Raw genomic sequence first — 15,621 nt, 5'->3', positions numbered from 1 at the left:
CATGGTGCATGGACATTGAAGATCTCATACTTTTTAAGCGAAATTAGACTGAATAACACTTAATTATCTCTCGGTTGTGATGACTAAATTTGCTAGGAGATCATTCTTTTTTATTCCTCAATTTTTCATTTTGACAATTCTCTTCTGCACCTGCAAATGCAACAGGAAGGATTGAATACGTAGAGTAAGTGATTAAGCACTTAATTTAGCAAGCATCAATCGTAAAATGTTGAAAACGAATTCAAAAACTTAGACGGTAATGTTACCTCTAATAAGCCAATGTTACCTCTTTGAACAAATTGAAAAATTTGCTATTTTAACTTGCACTTTGTCACCCATCTTCATGTTTAAGCTTGGGATGATAATGAACAAAATTTGTCTTCAAAATTCAGTTGCATCTTTCCTGTATGTGAGTCCGAGTTAAAATATCTAAAGCTAAAATAGCAAGACAAAATAAAAGAAGAGAAAAATGTAGGAGAATTTATCAAAAGGAAAGAAAAATTTCGGAGACAGGAATATTGGAATTGGAAAGCCACCAAATAATTAATGTGAACTTCACACAAATGAAAATTTGAGGCTAATTCAGGATATGAACAACAATGTATTATCCAAACATTGTTGGCATATAAAATTTACTTAATGTCCTATGATAGTAATAGCTCGGCTGGCGACTACATTTAATTTGCTACAGTTCAAATATTTCTCAAGTAACAAATCTTATCAAAGTTGAGCCATAAAAGGTTTCTTATTATTATTATTATTGGTGTCATTCAGCAAGTTAAACATGGGAACTCCTGACAAATAAACAAAAATCAATGATAATATAAAAAAAATCTAAAGATAAACCAAAATAAACAGAAAATCTTCTTTTTCTAGCATTTGCAGCTACATTAGTTAATCAACTTGTGAATTCAAGCTGAAAAAAAATATAGGAAATTAACTCAGGAATTCAAAAACCAAAAAATTTTTAAAATTAAAGAAAGTAATGAATGAAACAATAAGAAATGTGAGCATTTTCATTGGCTGATCAAGATTAGTACCTGCAAGTGACTTGCAATGTGATGATGTGCTAAGCCTGAGATATCCATCACCTTTTGTATTGCCTTTGAATGAGCATCTGAATAACGAGGAAGACTGCTCTGGTTCAAGAATTTAAAATATCTTGTCTTCACTCTGAACTTCCCCCACTACTACTTTGCCCCAACATCTTCGAGGTGCTAAAACTTCGTTTTTAACAATTCCATATATATTTGATGACAATTCAACCATTTTAGAATTCATTGGCAAGTGAATCTCAAAACACCATTTTTTTCATTTTTATTAAATTACTCTATGTAATTAATTTGGGTTATTCTTGAAAAGTGTGTGTTCAAACAATTTAGATTTGGCAAGTTGCCGTCAATGAAATAGGAAGCCTTGTCACATCCACACTAACTTGTGGGCAACTCAACCAAAAATATAACCATTACACGAATTGCGCACATAGTAGACCACTTAATTATCTACTGAGACAACCAAAAATAAGTAAATTAGTTGGAAGTATGCTATTTTAAGAATGGAATAGATTGTTGAGTTTGTCTTTGTAACCCATATCGAGAATTTTATAAAAAAAAGTCTCTTTTTGTGGTGGTTATAAATATAGTGGATTTAAATGAGATTAAATATGCTAAGGGCACTAATCCAAGTGTCGTATGTACCAATTCAAGAAAGTTTTAGGGGACCCATGTTCCAATTTGAGAGGAGTTTTGGTTAAACATCAAATCAAAAAAGCAAGTTAGTAGGCTTTTGGATCGTTAAGTATTTTATGCTATTTAATATGCAAGTGTTATTTTATGCTTTTTAGACTCTTTTATGTTTTCAATTTTAGGTACCTTTTGGGCATTGGAATTATTTTCTAGGTTTTGTACTCTTTTTCTATTATAGTAAATCTGCAACCCCTTTACCTATGGATGTAGATCAATTAGGCCTAATTACGTAAAATTTTGTATCTTTCTGTTTATTTTATTTGATTTGTTATTGTCTTTATTAGGTTGCCAAGAACTCTATTGTTCTTGTTGATCAATTTTCTGATACCAAATCTAACAAATTGGCATCAGAGTTTCAGATTTTGGGTTCTTGATGATAATAATAGACTATCAATTCTGGGATATTGATTTAGCGCTACATAGAGTGAAGAAAAATTTTCGTTGGAGTTTAGTTATGGTTTAAAGAAGAGCTATTTTGGCCCGTTGGAATTCGTTGAGAGTTTTATGAAGAAGGTGGAGCAAGATTACTATATTTGCTATTTTAACCCGTCGGGATATATTGAATTTTTTATGAGTTTTGACTCATCGGGACCTGTTGACCCTTTTTCATCTTGGTTTGTTGGTGGCTTGTTGGGATTTGTTTGGACTATCATGGTTCGTTGGAATCCGTTAAATTTTTTCTGGAGAAGGTGGAGTTTGTTTGTTATTTGTCTGCTATTTGTCGATATTGGATACACGTCAAGGTAGAGATTTAATGAGTTTGTCTTTACATCCTACATCGAAAATTTTACATAGAAGTCTTTTCTCATGGTGGTTATGAATATAGTAGAGGTTAAATGAGTTTAAATGTACTAAGGGCACCAGTCCAAAAGAGTTTTAGGAGACCTACACCGTAATTTGAGAGGAATTTTAATTAAGCATCAAACCAAAAGAGCAAATTAATGGGCCTTTGGACTGTTAAGCATGACAAAAAGAAAAATTGAATTGTTCTGTCATATCTTTTGTTCTAGACTCTGTACAACATTTATACAAATGAAATTTGACTTTTGTCAATTCCATGAAATCTGTAATTTCCTAAAAATTAGGAGCTAATTTATTCTATCCTAAAATACATTAGGAGTAAATTATTCTATCCTAAAATAGAGCAGAAATCATGGGATATAGCAGAAATTACGGGATATACATAGAAAAAGATATTCTAGATTTTCAACACTCCCCCTCAAGATGGTGAATAGATATTTTCCATTCCCATCTTGCATGTAATGTCTTCAAAGTTGGAAGTTGGCATTCCCTTAGTTAAGACATCTGCCAATTGATTATTTGATGCTACATATGGAGTGCAAATCATGCCACTGTCCAGCTTTTCTTTAATAAAATGTCTATCAACTTCGATGTGCTTTGTGCGATCATGTTGCACTGGATTGTGTGCAATGTTGATGGCAGACTTGTTGTCGCAATAGAGTTTCATAGGTCCTTCGCTCTTGATTTTAAGATCATCAAGTATTATTTTGAGCCATAGCAATTCACAAACTCCATGAGCCATAGCTCTAAACTCTGCTTCAGCACTTGATCTTGCAACAACCGATTGCTTCTTACTCCTCAATGTCACTAGGTTCCCACCAAGAAATGTACAATATCCTGAAGTTGATCTACGATCTATAACAGAACCTGCATAATCAGCATCAGTATATGCCTCTATGAGCAATCCTTCATTTTTCTTGAACAAAATTCCTCTACCCGGTGTCCCTTTGAGGTAGGATAGAATTCTATTGACAGCCTGCAAGTGTTTCTCTCTTGGATCATGCATAAATTGGCTTACTACACTTACAGCAAATGCTATGTCCGGCCTTGTATGGGACAAGTATATCAGTTTCCCAACCAACCGCTGATATCTTCCCTTATCTATTGTGCTATCATCCTTCTCTTCATTCAATCTCAGGTTAGGCTCAATGGGTGTGCTTGCTGCCTTGCATCCAAGATTGCCTGTTTCTTTAAGCAAGTCTAAGACATACTTTTGTTGGGAAACAAAGATGCCTTTACTTGAGTATGCCACCTCAATGCCTAAAAAATACTTCAACCTCCCTAGTTCTTTAATTTCAAACTCCTTTGCTAAGCACTTTTTGAGTGTTTCTCTTTCAATTGGATCATTCCTGGTGATGATGATGTCATCTACATATACAAGTAGAGCTGTAACACCTCCTTTTGAATGTTTTATGAACAAAGTATGATCTCCTTGACTTTGTTTGTATTGCATTACTAACATCACTTTAGTAAATCTTCCGAACCAAGCCCTTGGTGATTGTTTTAATCCATATAAAGCTTTCTTTAACCTGCACATTTTCTTTTCAAAAAACATTACATTGAAACCCGATGGAGGTTCCATGTACACCTCTTCTTCTAAATCCCTATGTAAGAATGCATTCTTCACATCAAATTGCTGTAAACACCAACCAAAGTTAGCGGCTAAAGACAAAGAACACGCACAGTATTCATTTTTGCAACAAGTGCAAAGGTCACTTGGTAATCTATCCCATATGTCTGTGTATATCCTTTTGCGACCAACCGTGCTTTATGCCTTTCTAATGAACCATCAGCTCTATATTTCAAAGTAAACACCTATTTACACCCCACTGTTTTCTTTCCTTTGGGCAGGTTTACAATTTTTCAAGTCTTATTTCTCTCTAGGGCATTCATCTCCTCTTTCATAGCATGTAACCAATTCTTATTTCTAAGTGCCTCCTGTAGTGTTTGTGGGATTGAAATGGAGTTGATGGTGGTAAGGAAAGTTTTATGTTGTGGAGAGAGTCTATGGAAAGATACGAAATTTGAGATTGGATGCTTAGTGCATGCTCGTGTTCCTTTTCGAACAGCAATAGGCAGGTCTAAATCATTAAATTCACAAGGAGCAGAGTCAGATTGAACACACAAAGGAACAGAATTTTCAGTACCTGATTGTGGTTCAGACTCTTGGATTTGCACAGGTTCAGAAATATGAACTTTCTTCCTTGAGTAGACCTTGAGTGGTGTAGTTGGATTTAAACCAGATTTTCCCTCAGCTCCAAGATCAGGTTCAATTTCTTTACTGGCATGTTCAACTTCAAATTCAGGTTCAGGTTCACTGCTAGTATGTTCTCCTTTAGAATTTGGTGGATGGTCAGGCTTGAAAGACTTTAAGTTTAGTGTAGGACTTTGAAGATCAAGGAGAAATTCCTTATCTTCCCAAGAACCCTCCCCCTGGGGATGAGGATTGTTACTTTGAGAGTAAGGTTCATTTTCAACAAATGTGACATCCATGGAGATAAAAGTTTTTTTTGAAGGAGGATGATAACACTTATATCCTTTCTTTGTGTTTGAGTATCCCACAAAAATACATTTTAAAGCTCTTGGATCAAGTTTCCCTCTTTGTTGTGTATGAACATGTACAAAAGCAACACAACCAAACACTTTTGGTGACAATGTGTAAGAGACATTAAAATCAGGGTAAAAAACAGAAAGAGCAGCAATGGGATTTTGATTATTTAGTACTTTTGAAGGTACTCTATTTATCACATGTGCAGCAGTTAAAACAGCCTCCCCCCAAAAAGTTTTTGGAACTTTATGTTGAAACAAAATTGCTCGAGTCACATTGAGTAAATGTCTATTTTTTTGTTTAGCAATCCCATTTTGTTGGGGTGTATCTACACAAGATGACTCATGTATTATACCCTCTTTTTGGAAAAAAGATGAGAGAATTTGATTAAAATAGTCTCTTGCATTATCAGATCTTACTCTTTTAATCAAACTTCCAAATTGTGTACAAATCATTTTATGAAACATTGGAAAAATACTGCTTACTTCTGATTTTTCTTTCATAAGAAATAACCAAGTAGTTCTAGTACAATCATCAATGAATGTGACAAACCATTTTGCTCCAGAAATACTAGAAATTCTACAAGACCCCCAAATATCAGTATGTATCAAAGAGAAAGGTCTAGTAGATGTTGTATTACTCAATGGAAATGATAGTCTATGATGTTTAGCAATTTCACATGTATCACAATGAAAGCTACTAACATCTTCATTCTTGAAAAGTGAAGGAAACATGCTTTTAAGTAGAATAAAAGATGGATGACCAAGACGGAAATGATGAAGCCAGATTTCAGATTTATTATTTGAGGAGCAGGTGAGGGATAACTGATTTTTGTTCTTCTTGTTGCCACTCATCTCCTCAAGGTAATAAAGCCTGTCATTCACCTTAGCAAGTCCAATCGTCCTCCCCGTAACCAAATCCTGAAAAACACAGTGAGTAGAATAGAAAATTACTCTACAGTTCAGATCTTTGGTAATTTGATGGATGGATATGAGATTGGAGGACAATTTTGGGACATGCAACACGTTATTTAGGGATAAAGAATTTGATAGATTTACTGTCCCTTGGCCTGCAACAGTTATAGGAGATCCATCCGCAACAGTAATTTTTCTATTTCCAGGACATGGGTTGTATGTTCTAAATCTGATTGGGCTGTGAGTCATATGGTCAGTAGCTCCTGAATCGATGACCCAAGAGCCTAGAGAAGACATGTTTGAGGCACTTAAAGCATAAGAGTTAAGGTACTTACCTGATTGAGCCAATGAACACGTACTAGAGGACTTTTCAAGGGAATTTAGGAGGTTTCTTAGCTTTTCGATTTCTTCTTTCTTGAATTCTCCCATACCAGCCTGGTTGGATTTTTCTTGTGTTTGGTCTTTTCCAGCAGTTAAGTGGGCTTTTCCCCCTTTGAATCCTCCTTTACGACTAAGGACTTGTTCCTTCCCATGGAGTTTGAAGCAATCATCTCGCGTATGGCGTGATTTTTTGCAGTACGTGCACCAAATTGTGTCTTTATTTGACTTTGTAGAAATCATTGTCGAGCCTTCTAATGTTTTAGGCTCTAACATGACTTCTCGCCTATTCTCTTCAGCTCGAATCAATGATATTGTCTCATTCAGAGATGATAATCTTTCCTTCCCCAATATCTGGACTCTGACCTGATCAAATTCCACATTCAGACCTGCAAGGAAGTCATAAACTCTATCCTTTTCGATAAAGTTTTTCAAGGTGGCTGCATCTTCACTACACAACATCTGAACACACCGATATTGGTCCAGTTCCTGCCATAGATTTTGCAGAAGGTTGGCATATTGAGTAACAGAAAGGTTGCCCTGTTTAGTGGCTGAGATCTTTGTTTTGATCTCATAGATTAGGGCAGCATCTCCTGCCTTTGAATAGGTCTGTCGAATAGTAGTCCATATGTCTTGAGTTGTTGGTAGGAACATACAAGTATCGCTTATTTCAGGTAACATGGAGTTCCACAGCCATGACATGACCATAGAATCCTCTTCATCCCAAGCAGCAAATTTAGGATCTCCCTTTTTCGGTCCAGTTCCAAGCAAGTGGCTGATTTTTCCCTTTCCTTTGAGAAATGTTTGAACAAATTGTGACCACTTCAAATAGTTTTTTCCATTGAGCCTGTAGGCTGCCTGGATACTCTGCAAATCCCCTGTTTGTGGAATATTTGAGGTCTCTTCTGATTTGGTATTGGAGTGGATTTCTGATGTTTCAGTTTTAGACATGTTGGAGGTTTCAAAGAAAAATTTGCAATGAAGGCCTAATGAAAAAAATCAGCAATGAAGGCTGGAAATTGCACTTGGCAATAAAGACTTGAAGAGAGGAAAGCACTCAGCAATGAAGGCTGACAAGAAGAGGTCCCAAGAGCAAAAGCTCTGATACCATGAACAAAAAGAAAAACTGAATTGTTCTGTTATATCTTTTGTTCTAGACTATGTACAACATTTATACAAATGGAATTTGACTTTTGTCAATTCCATGAAATCTATAATTTCCTAAAAATTAGGAGCTAATTTATTCTATCCTAAAATACATTAGGAGTAAATTATTCTATCCTAAAATAGAGCAGAAATCATGGGATATAGCAGAAATCATGGGATATACATAGAAAAAGATATTCTAGATTTTCAACAAAACATTTTATGCTATTTAAACTTTTTTGTGTTTTTAGTTTTCGGTGCCTTTTTGGCCTTGGAATTATTTCTTAGGTTTTGTACTCTCTTTATTTTATAATAAATCTGCAATTTATGTTCTCTGATTTAATGTCTTATGGTTATTATTTTATTTGAATATTAAGGACACTCAATAGTTAATTTAATCTAATAACCTAAAATCAGTTAGAGCAGTTAAATTCATAATTATTTAATTACTTTAAATTAGTGGTAACTAACATGATTGGATTTGTGTCAGAAGAACTTATGGGCTAACTTAAAATAACCCTCATAGCGTGTTATTTGGTTAGAACAGGGCTTCTTTAATTCTTAAAGTAATTGAAAAATTAAATTTTATGTTTGTGCCTAAGGTTATTTCTTGATTAGGGAAGTGATTAAGGTCATACCTTAATCACCAATACAGTAAGAAAAAGTTGATTGTTATCGCATGTTTGGCAGTTATAACTTGTTTATCAGTGAATAAATGAAATTATCATTGCATCGATAATTAATTGAGTGAATTGATAGGGTGTTAATTGTTAGTAATTTTATTATTAATTTTCCCATTTGTCCCTGCCAAACATTATTTTAATTAGGGTTAAAAACAAAAAAATCCCCTGTGCTAGATCTAATATACAAATAAGCCCCTTATGGTTTCAAAATATACAACGCGACACCTCGTACTTTGAACTAAGTTGTAACCGTGATGGAAATTGGTAAAATTAACGGGAACTGATAAAAGGACCAAAATGCCCTTGTATAATACCCAAAAGGCAATTGAACGGACTCATTTCTTCCCTTCAAACCCTACGAAGAGAGAGAGAGAGAGAGAGAGGGAAAGCGAGAGCGAGAGAGAGGAAGTAAAGCCCAACCAAACGGTCTCATCTTCTTTGCTGCAATAGACGCTTTTTGTGGGGGGGGAAAAAGATGGCGAAAGCTTGGGATCAGGTTTGCTTGCCGAAAGAGTGTGGTGGCCTGGGTATTAGAAATCTTTCACTTCTCAATGAAGCAACCCTCAGCAAACTTGGGTGGAATTTGTTGAAACATGACGATGGTCTTTGGCAGCAAATCCTTTACAGTAAATATGGTAGCAACGCTTTCTCGTGTAAATCAAATGCTTCCCATCTGTGGAGAGGTATATGGAGCACGGCTGCTATTTTGGATGAGGGAGTTTGTTGGAGAGTGGGTAATGGGAAATCCATTCACTTTTGGTTAGATACCTGGCTTACGGATTCACCTCTAGCTAGTATCGTACCAGAAATCCCAGAAGAACATCTTTCACCTAAGGTGATTGACTACTGGAATGGTAATGATTGGCATTTGTTTGATCTGCAATATTTGGGTGTTTACCTTAGAAAATTCCTGATTTTGTGAGTTTTGAGACTGGTACTTTGGATTTAAAATGAAGATTTTTGTTGTTTTGGGACTACGACTTTAGTTTTGAAGCTGAGATTTTTTTTTTATTTTTGGGTGTTGGAACTAGGAGTCATGCAAATAATTTCTGAAATGTCCATTTCTAATGGGAGATTTTTGCTGATTTGGGACTGCAAGTTTGGATTTAAAGCCGAGATTTTTGTTGATATTTGGGTGTTGACTAGGTGACGCAAATAATTTCTGAAATTTCCATTTGTGATAGGAAATTTTTGCTGATTAGGGGTGTTGAGTAGGATCTGTTAGCCAAAACCAAAAATCAAATCCTTTTACCTTAGCCAAGATTGTGTAGTAGTTCCTCGTAGGTTGACTTCGTATCTGGAGAATGACTTTACCTTTCAAACCTCCTGCGTGGTAATTTGATTTCTCCCAAAAGCTAGTTCAATTTCTCTCAATCAAGTAGAAATCGATTCTGTATACAAGCATCGCTGGGAGGGAGTTTTATTGGGGGCTAAGGGATACAATAGGAATATTTGCTAAAAATTAAATATAAAGAATTTGCTTTTAGCTTCCAGTACATCAGTCCCGTTAATTTTACCGATTTTCGTCACGGTTACAATTTAGTTCAAAACACGAGATGTCGCGTTGTATATTTTGAAACCATATGGGGCTTATTTGTATATTAGGTTTAGCACAGGGGGCTTTTTTGTTTTTAACCCTTTTAATTATTAATATCTACTTATATTTGGTTATATATGGTATCTGGATTTAATTTCAAGAAATGGAGTAGAAAACTATAAAAAAAAAAGGAGGGACTTTCTGGAGCAAATTAATTCACACATGGGAGACTTTTATAAAAACTCCCCCGCGTCTCGAACTTGAAAAGAAATGAATTACCCCTAATCCTTGTGGATTCGACCCTACTCACCGCTATATACAAATTTGTATTTTTTTTAGTAGGTAATTATTATTGTACAGGTTTGGTACCTGTTAATTTTTGGCGCCATTGTCGGGGACTGACGTTAATTATTTGTTTCTTTTTAATTTCAATTTTGTTCTAATTTTCTGGTATTTTTCTAGTTTATGCCTCATTTTTCTCGTACAAGCGAATTAATTTTCGATCCTAAAATAGAAAAGACCGCGCGTAGAACGAGAAAAAAAACTAGACAGATCAGAGAGGAGCAGTCTAGTGTTGCATCTCAAGGACTTGATCCGGAGGTTGAGTTGACGAATTTGCGTGGTGATAACTCAAGTGATTCTGACCAAGAGGAAGTCACCATGGCGAATGTATAAATACTAAGGAAGTTGGTTTCCTAATTTAAATCAGCAACCTTTATGCATTACTTTCCCAAATTTGAATAATAACACTCCCTTTAAACTAAAATCTGGTCTAATTCATCTTTTGCCATCTTTCCATGGTCTATCAGGTAAGGAGCCTTATAAGCATTTGCAGGAGTTTGATGTCGTGTGCAATAGTATGAAATCCCCGTGAATCACAGATGAGCAGATAAAAATGAGGGCATTCCCTCTCTCCTTGAAAGATTCCGCGAAAGACTGGTTGTACTATCTACCACCAGGTAGTATCACCACGTGGGATCAGCTAAAGAAAAAATTCTTGGACAAGTACTTTCTAGCGTCTCGAGCTGCAAGCCTAAGGAAAGAGATATGTGGTATCAAACAACACCCAGGCGAGTCTCTCTATGAGTACTAGGAGAGGTTTAAGAAGTTGTGCATTTAAGAAGTTATGCATAAAATGCCCTTAACATCAGATAAATGAGTAACTGCTCATCCAATATTTCTATGAGGGGCTATTCTTCAGGGACAGGAGCATAATTGATACTGCAAGTGGAGAGGCGTTAGTGAACAAGACTCCTCGGGCAGCATGAGAGTTGATTGAGGGGATGACTGAAAATTCATAATAGTTTGGTTCAAGAGAGAATATCCCGACCCATAAGGTGAATGAGGTAGAAATATCCTTTATCCAACATCAATTCTCCGAATTGACGTTTTTCGTGCGACAACTAGCTGTGGGAAGTGCCTCACAAGCCAAAGTATGTGGGGGTATGCACAGCCGTGGATCATTCTATGGAGATGTGTCCACTGGTTCAGGAAGAAACTGCAAAACAGGTGAACATGGCTAGCCACGCGCTCGTGCCAAGAAAGCAGTACGACCCTTACTCAAGCACCTACAATCCTGGTTAGAGAGATCATCCCAACCTCAGCTATGGAGGGAACAGGCAGTCCAACTTCATACGAAATAGGCAGCAAGGGTACCAGCAGCGGTACCACCCTTGCCCACCACCACTCCCTTCGAACTCAAGTCCGTCCATGGAAGAGATGATGAAACAATTACTTACGAATCAACAGAAGACGGATTCAGACCTGCAAAGCATGAGGAATCAACTGGGACAAGTGCAATCATTGCAAACTCAAATAAATCAAATGGCCATCACGATCAACCATTTGGAGTCCCAAGTTCAAGGGAAGTTGCCATCTCAACCTGAGTTGAATTCGAAGAATGTAAGCGCAATGACCTTGAGAAGTGGAAAGGAAATCCAAGGACCCGAACTTGTGATTCCTAAGGACAAGAACGAGGAACGAATTGAGAAAGAGCTTGAAGAGGAGGGCAGAAGCAACAAGGATCCGAAGGTACTCCCGGACCCATTCATTACAGTTAAGACTAATCCACCACCTTTTCCTAACAGGTTGGAGAAACCGAAAAAGCAAGATAAGGAAAAAGAGATTCTAGAGGTGTTTCGAAAGGTGGCAATCAATATCCCTTTGTTGGACGCGATCAAACAAGTGCCGAAATACGCTAAATTCTTGAAAAATTTGTGCGTCAACAAGAAGAAGTTGAGGGAGGATGAGCATATTGTGGTAGGTGAGAACGTTTCAACGATTTTACAAAGAAAACTACCACCTAAATGCGGAGATCCAGATATATTTACTATCCCCTATAAGATTGGACGTTCCAATATCAAAAATATCATGCTAGATTTAGGGACTTCTATTAATGTGATGCCTAAATCAGTTTATGATTCCCTAAATTTAGGACATTTAAAAGAAACAAGGATAATAATTCAATTGACTGATCGTACATTTACTTATCCGGATAGGGTAATTGAGGATGTTTTAGTGCAAGTAGATGGATTAATTTTTCCTGCTGATTTTTATGTGCTTTACATGGATGATGAAAGTGCTCCAAATCCATCACCCATTATATTAAGAAGACCATTCTTGAATACTGGCCAAACTAAGATTGATGTTTGTAAGGGTACTCTCACAATGAAATTCGATGGAGAAATAGTCCACTTCAATATTTTTAATACAATAAAACATCCTGTTAACTCTCATTCTGTGTTTGCTATTCATGCTACTAATCTCTCTATGCAAGAATTTTCTGAGTTTGATTTTAGGGGTAAATTCAAAGTTCCTGCGAACAAATATCAGAGGATGAAAGCAATTTATGAGGTGAAAATGAATAGAAAATTTAGAAAGAAGGCTGCACTCAATGGCTATTTGGATCCTAGAGGAGGACCGTCGATTACAAGAAAAATTGAATTACATCCAGATTGAAGAGTGGTGTTTAACGTCTAGCCAAAGATGTTAAAGAAAGACGCTTTTTGGGAGGCAATCCAAATATTGGTTTTATTATTTTTTATTGTTCAATTCTTTCGTTTTGTTGTTTCTCATTTGGGTAGAAGTCGATCTTGATATTTTCCTTTACTGTGACCAGGAAGCGCAATCTTGGCATGCCCACGCTATGTTAGTGATTCCTGAGATCAGTAGACGTTTACCAATTTTGGCGTGTTCGCGCCATATTGGTCAAATCTCATCATCTCGCGACATTGGCAGGAAATGCAATCTTGGCGTGCCTACGCTATGTTAGTGACTCCTGAGGTTAGTGGACGTTTTATAATCTTGGCGGGCCCATGCTGTATTTGACAACCCAAAAATAAAGAAAATATCAAAAAAAAATTAAATAAATAAAAATATTTTCCATTTTACACCTTCAGTTTTGGTTTTCACAATTCAAATTTTGAAATTTGAGTTTGCAATCAGAAAAAAAAAAGAGAAGAAAAAAAACCCAAAAACTATTTTTTTTCTTTTTTCTTTTTCTTTCTTTCTTTCTTTTCTTTCTTTCTTTCTTTTTTCTTTCTCTTCTTTCCCGTTGCCTTGTTCCTCTTTTTGCTTATTTTCTTCTTCGGCCGCCACTACTCCATCGCACGCCGCCGCCGTCCCGAGTTCCCTCTTCTCTGATCTCTTCTCCCAGCTGGGCACCGCCAACCTCTCCATCCCTCTCCAACCTCGCGCGGCCCCGAGCGTGTAGCACCGCGTGCCGCCAGCGGCGACCGCCGCCTCCTTCACCACCTCTCACCTCCACTTTGCACGTTACACTTCCAGTCTACCGCTCCTCCAGCGCTGCCAACCTCCCCATCTCACTCCTCGCACTCTCTCTTCTTCCTCGCTCACCATCAGCTCACGCCGTCCACCGCCATCGAGTGTTGCCCTTGAGAGCCACTAGCAGCCGCAGAGCTCCCCGCCATTCCCCTTTTCCTCTCCACCTAGCTTCAGCCGTCGCCACCACCTCCTGTATGCACGCCGCTGTCCACGCGCGCCTCTAGCCCAGTCCAAGCAGCCACGCCTCACTCCAGCAGTTGCCCCCTCGCGCTCGGCCGCAGTCCATCTTCCCAAACGCTCCCACAGGCATCCTTACTCCACCAAGCAGTCGCGTGCTTCCCTCACTTCCGCCAGCTCACGCCACCGCTATACCTCCACTCTCACGACAACCACCCGGCAGTGCCACCTTCACACTTGGGGCGTCGGTACACATTCTCTTCAACCCTTGATTACGATTTTGCACTCTCAAGTGCGTGGGTCACTTTTCGTTTTTACTGAAGCCCTTTTGCTACTTTCTAATTGAGTAAATTGATGTTATTTGTGAGCCATAATTTGTGTGGATGACATTTTCTTTACTTACAGCTTTTGGGTCAATTTAATTGACCTGTTGGAGATAGTCTGCTTATTGATTCAAATTGTGCGTTTGCTTAGACCTTTTATCTCGACCGTGGGTGACTAGTTTGAGATTTTGTTGATTTGCTTGGAAGTTCGAGTTGTTCCATTTTCTGTGGGGCACACCAGTGGTACTGGTTGTGATAGTGTGTATAAAATTTATCCCTCTTATGTTATTGGTTGCTTAATTGACTACTAAACATTTGTGCTTGAGTTGTTTCAGTCCGCATTCTGAACTGTGGCTGCTGGAGTTGCCATTTTCTTGGGTCAATTGCTAATTTTAGCATGTTGAATTGGATAATTGACTGTCCAATTGGAGACAGTTGTTACAATTTTTGGTCCAATTGTGTCTAATTTGCTGTAATTTGTGTCTAATTGTGGGTAATCTGCTGCGGTTGTTTGTTAAATTGGGAGGTGCCTATACGCTTAAATTTGCTTGTTGAAGTAGGTTGCCTTAGATTGCCTTGTTTGGGGGTATTGTGTCTTTTTTATTTCAATTACTGAGTTCTTGGGAGCATTTGTTGCACTTTGGGGTTCATTGATTCTGCATTTGGCTAAGCTTGGGACACCAGTGCTTATTGTTTGACTTTGCTGTATTGTTGGGGTATTTTTATAGCTTTTGGGTGCCTGAATTGTGATGTCTATTGTTTGGGTTGCATACAGGGGACAACACCAGTGGTTCTTCCATTATTATTGATTCCAATTTGCCGGTTATTCTGTCTTTTGCTGTTTGGGCTGCCTGCTAGTTACCATGGTGAGGTCGAGATCCGCTTCTAGGTCTAGGACACCTAGACACTCACAGCCTCCCCCACGTCCATATTTCTGACCCTCACATTTTGGGAGTAATTTGAACTTCACTAGGGCCGCCGACAAGCAGCGATATGCTGCTTGTTATGAACGGCGGATTACCCCCTGCCGATATCGAGACGCCGCCACCTTGGGCCTTCTAAATATTAGGGTTGACTTTGATCGCTTGATCCAGGCCATTGGGTGGCATCCCTATACTTATATTGTTGACCATCCAACTTTTGTCGAGTTGATTAGGGAGTTCTATGCCACATTCGAGTTCGACCTCCCCACGGGTTGCACAGTTTCTACTCCCAATGTCATCCGTTTTAGACTAATGGGTCAAGAGTTCCACCATTCCATTATTGATTTCAATCTTGCTCTTAGTTTTATTAATCAGGCATATGCCGACTCTCGTGAGTATGTCGAGAGTGCATGTGACTATGTACAGCCCTTTTTCTCCCGCTATTGACATATTTGGGAGAATATGTCTGTCGACCGTGCTAATTATGACCCTCGTTTGTCTAAGAGTTGCTATCTAAAGGACCCCGCGTCTCGTTATATCCACAGTTTCTTGGCATATAGTTTCTCGGGTAGGCGAGATAGGTGGGGCGTTTTTGTCTAAGCCGCAATTTTTCTTTATTTGGTGCATGCATAATAACATTAAATTTAACTTGGGGTGCTGGCT

The 15,621-nt window shown here is 37.9% G+C and overlaps 1 protein-coding gene across 1 annotated transcript; it reads right to left on the bottom strand.

Annotated features, from left to right (window-relative positions):
* Positions 1–5,955: 5,955 nt before the first annotated feature.
* On the bottom strand, positions 5,956–7,337 carry LOC113693111 (uncharacterized). Its single transcript, XM_027211688.2, has 2 exons — positions 6,344–7,337; positions 5,956–6,014 (listed from the first exon to the last, which is right to left on the bottom strand). The coding sequence occupies exons 1-2, from the start codon at positions 7,335–7,337 to the stop codon at positions 5,980–5,982; spliced, it is 1,029 nt and encodes a 342-aa protein (XP_027067489.2). The 3' UTR covers positions 5,956–5,979.
* Positions 7,338–15,621: the final 8,284 nt, after the last annotated feature.

Source organism: Coffea arabica, chromosome 6c (assembly GCF_036785885.1).
Source record: "Coffea arabica cultivar ET-39 chromosome 6c, Coffea Arabica ET-39 HiFi, whole genome shotgun sequence".
Lineage (NCBI taxonomy): Eukaryota > Viridiplantae > Streptophyta > Magnoliopsida > Gentianales > Rubiaceae > Coffea > Coffea arabica.
Note: the sequence above shows the minus strand (reverse complement) of the source record. Positions and strands in the feature narration are given on the sequence as shown.

Coding starts and splice junctions, on each gene's coding strand:
- LOC113693111 (XM_027211688.2), bottom strand. CDS start 7,337: ATGTCTAAAACTGAAACATCAGAAATCCACTCCAATACCAAATCAGAA. Junction 6,015..6,343: donor GTGTTCATTGGCTCAATCAG/GTAAGTACCTTA, acceptor TGTGTTTTTCAG/GATTTGGTTACGGGGAGGAC.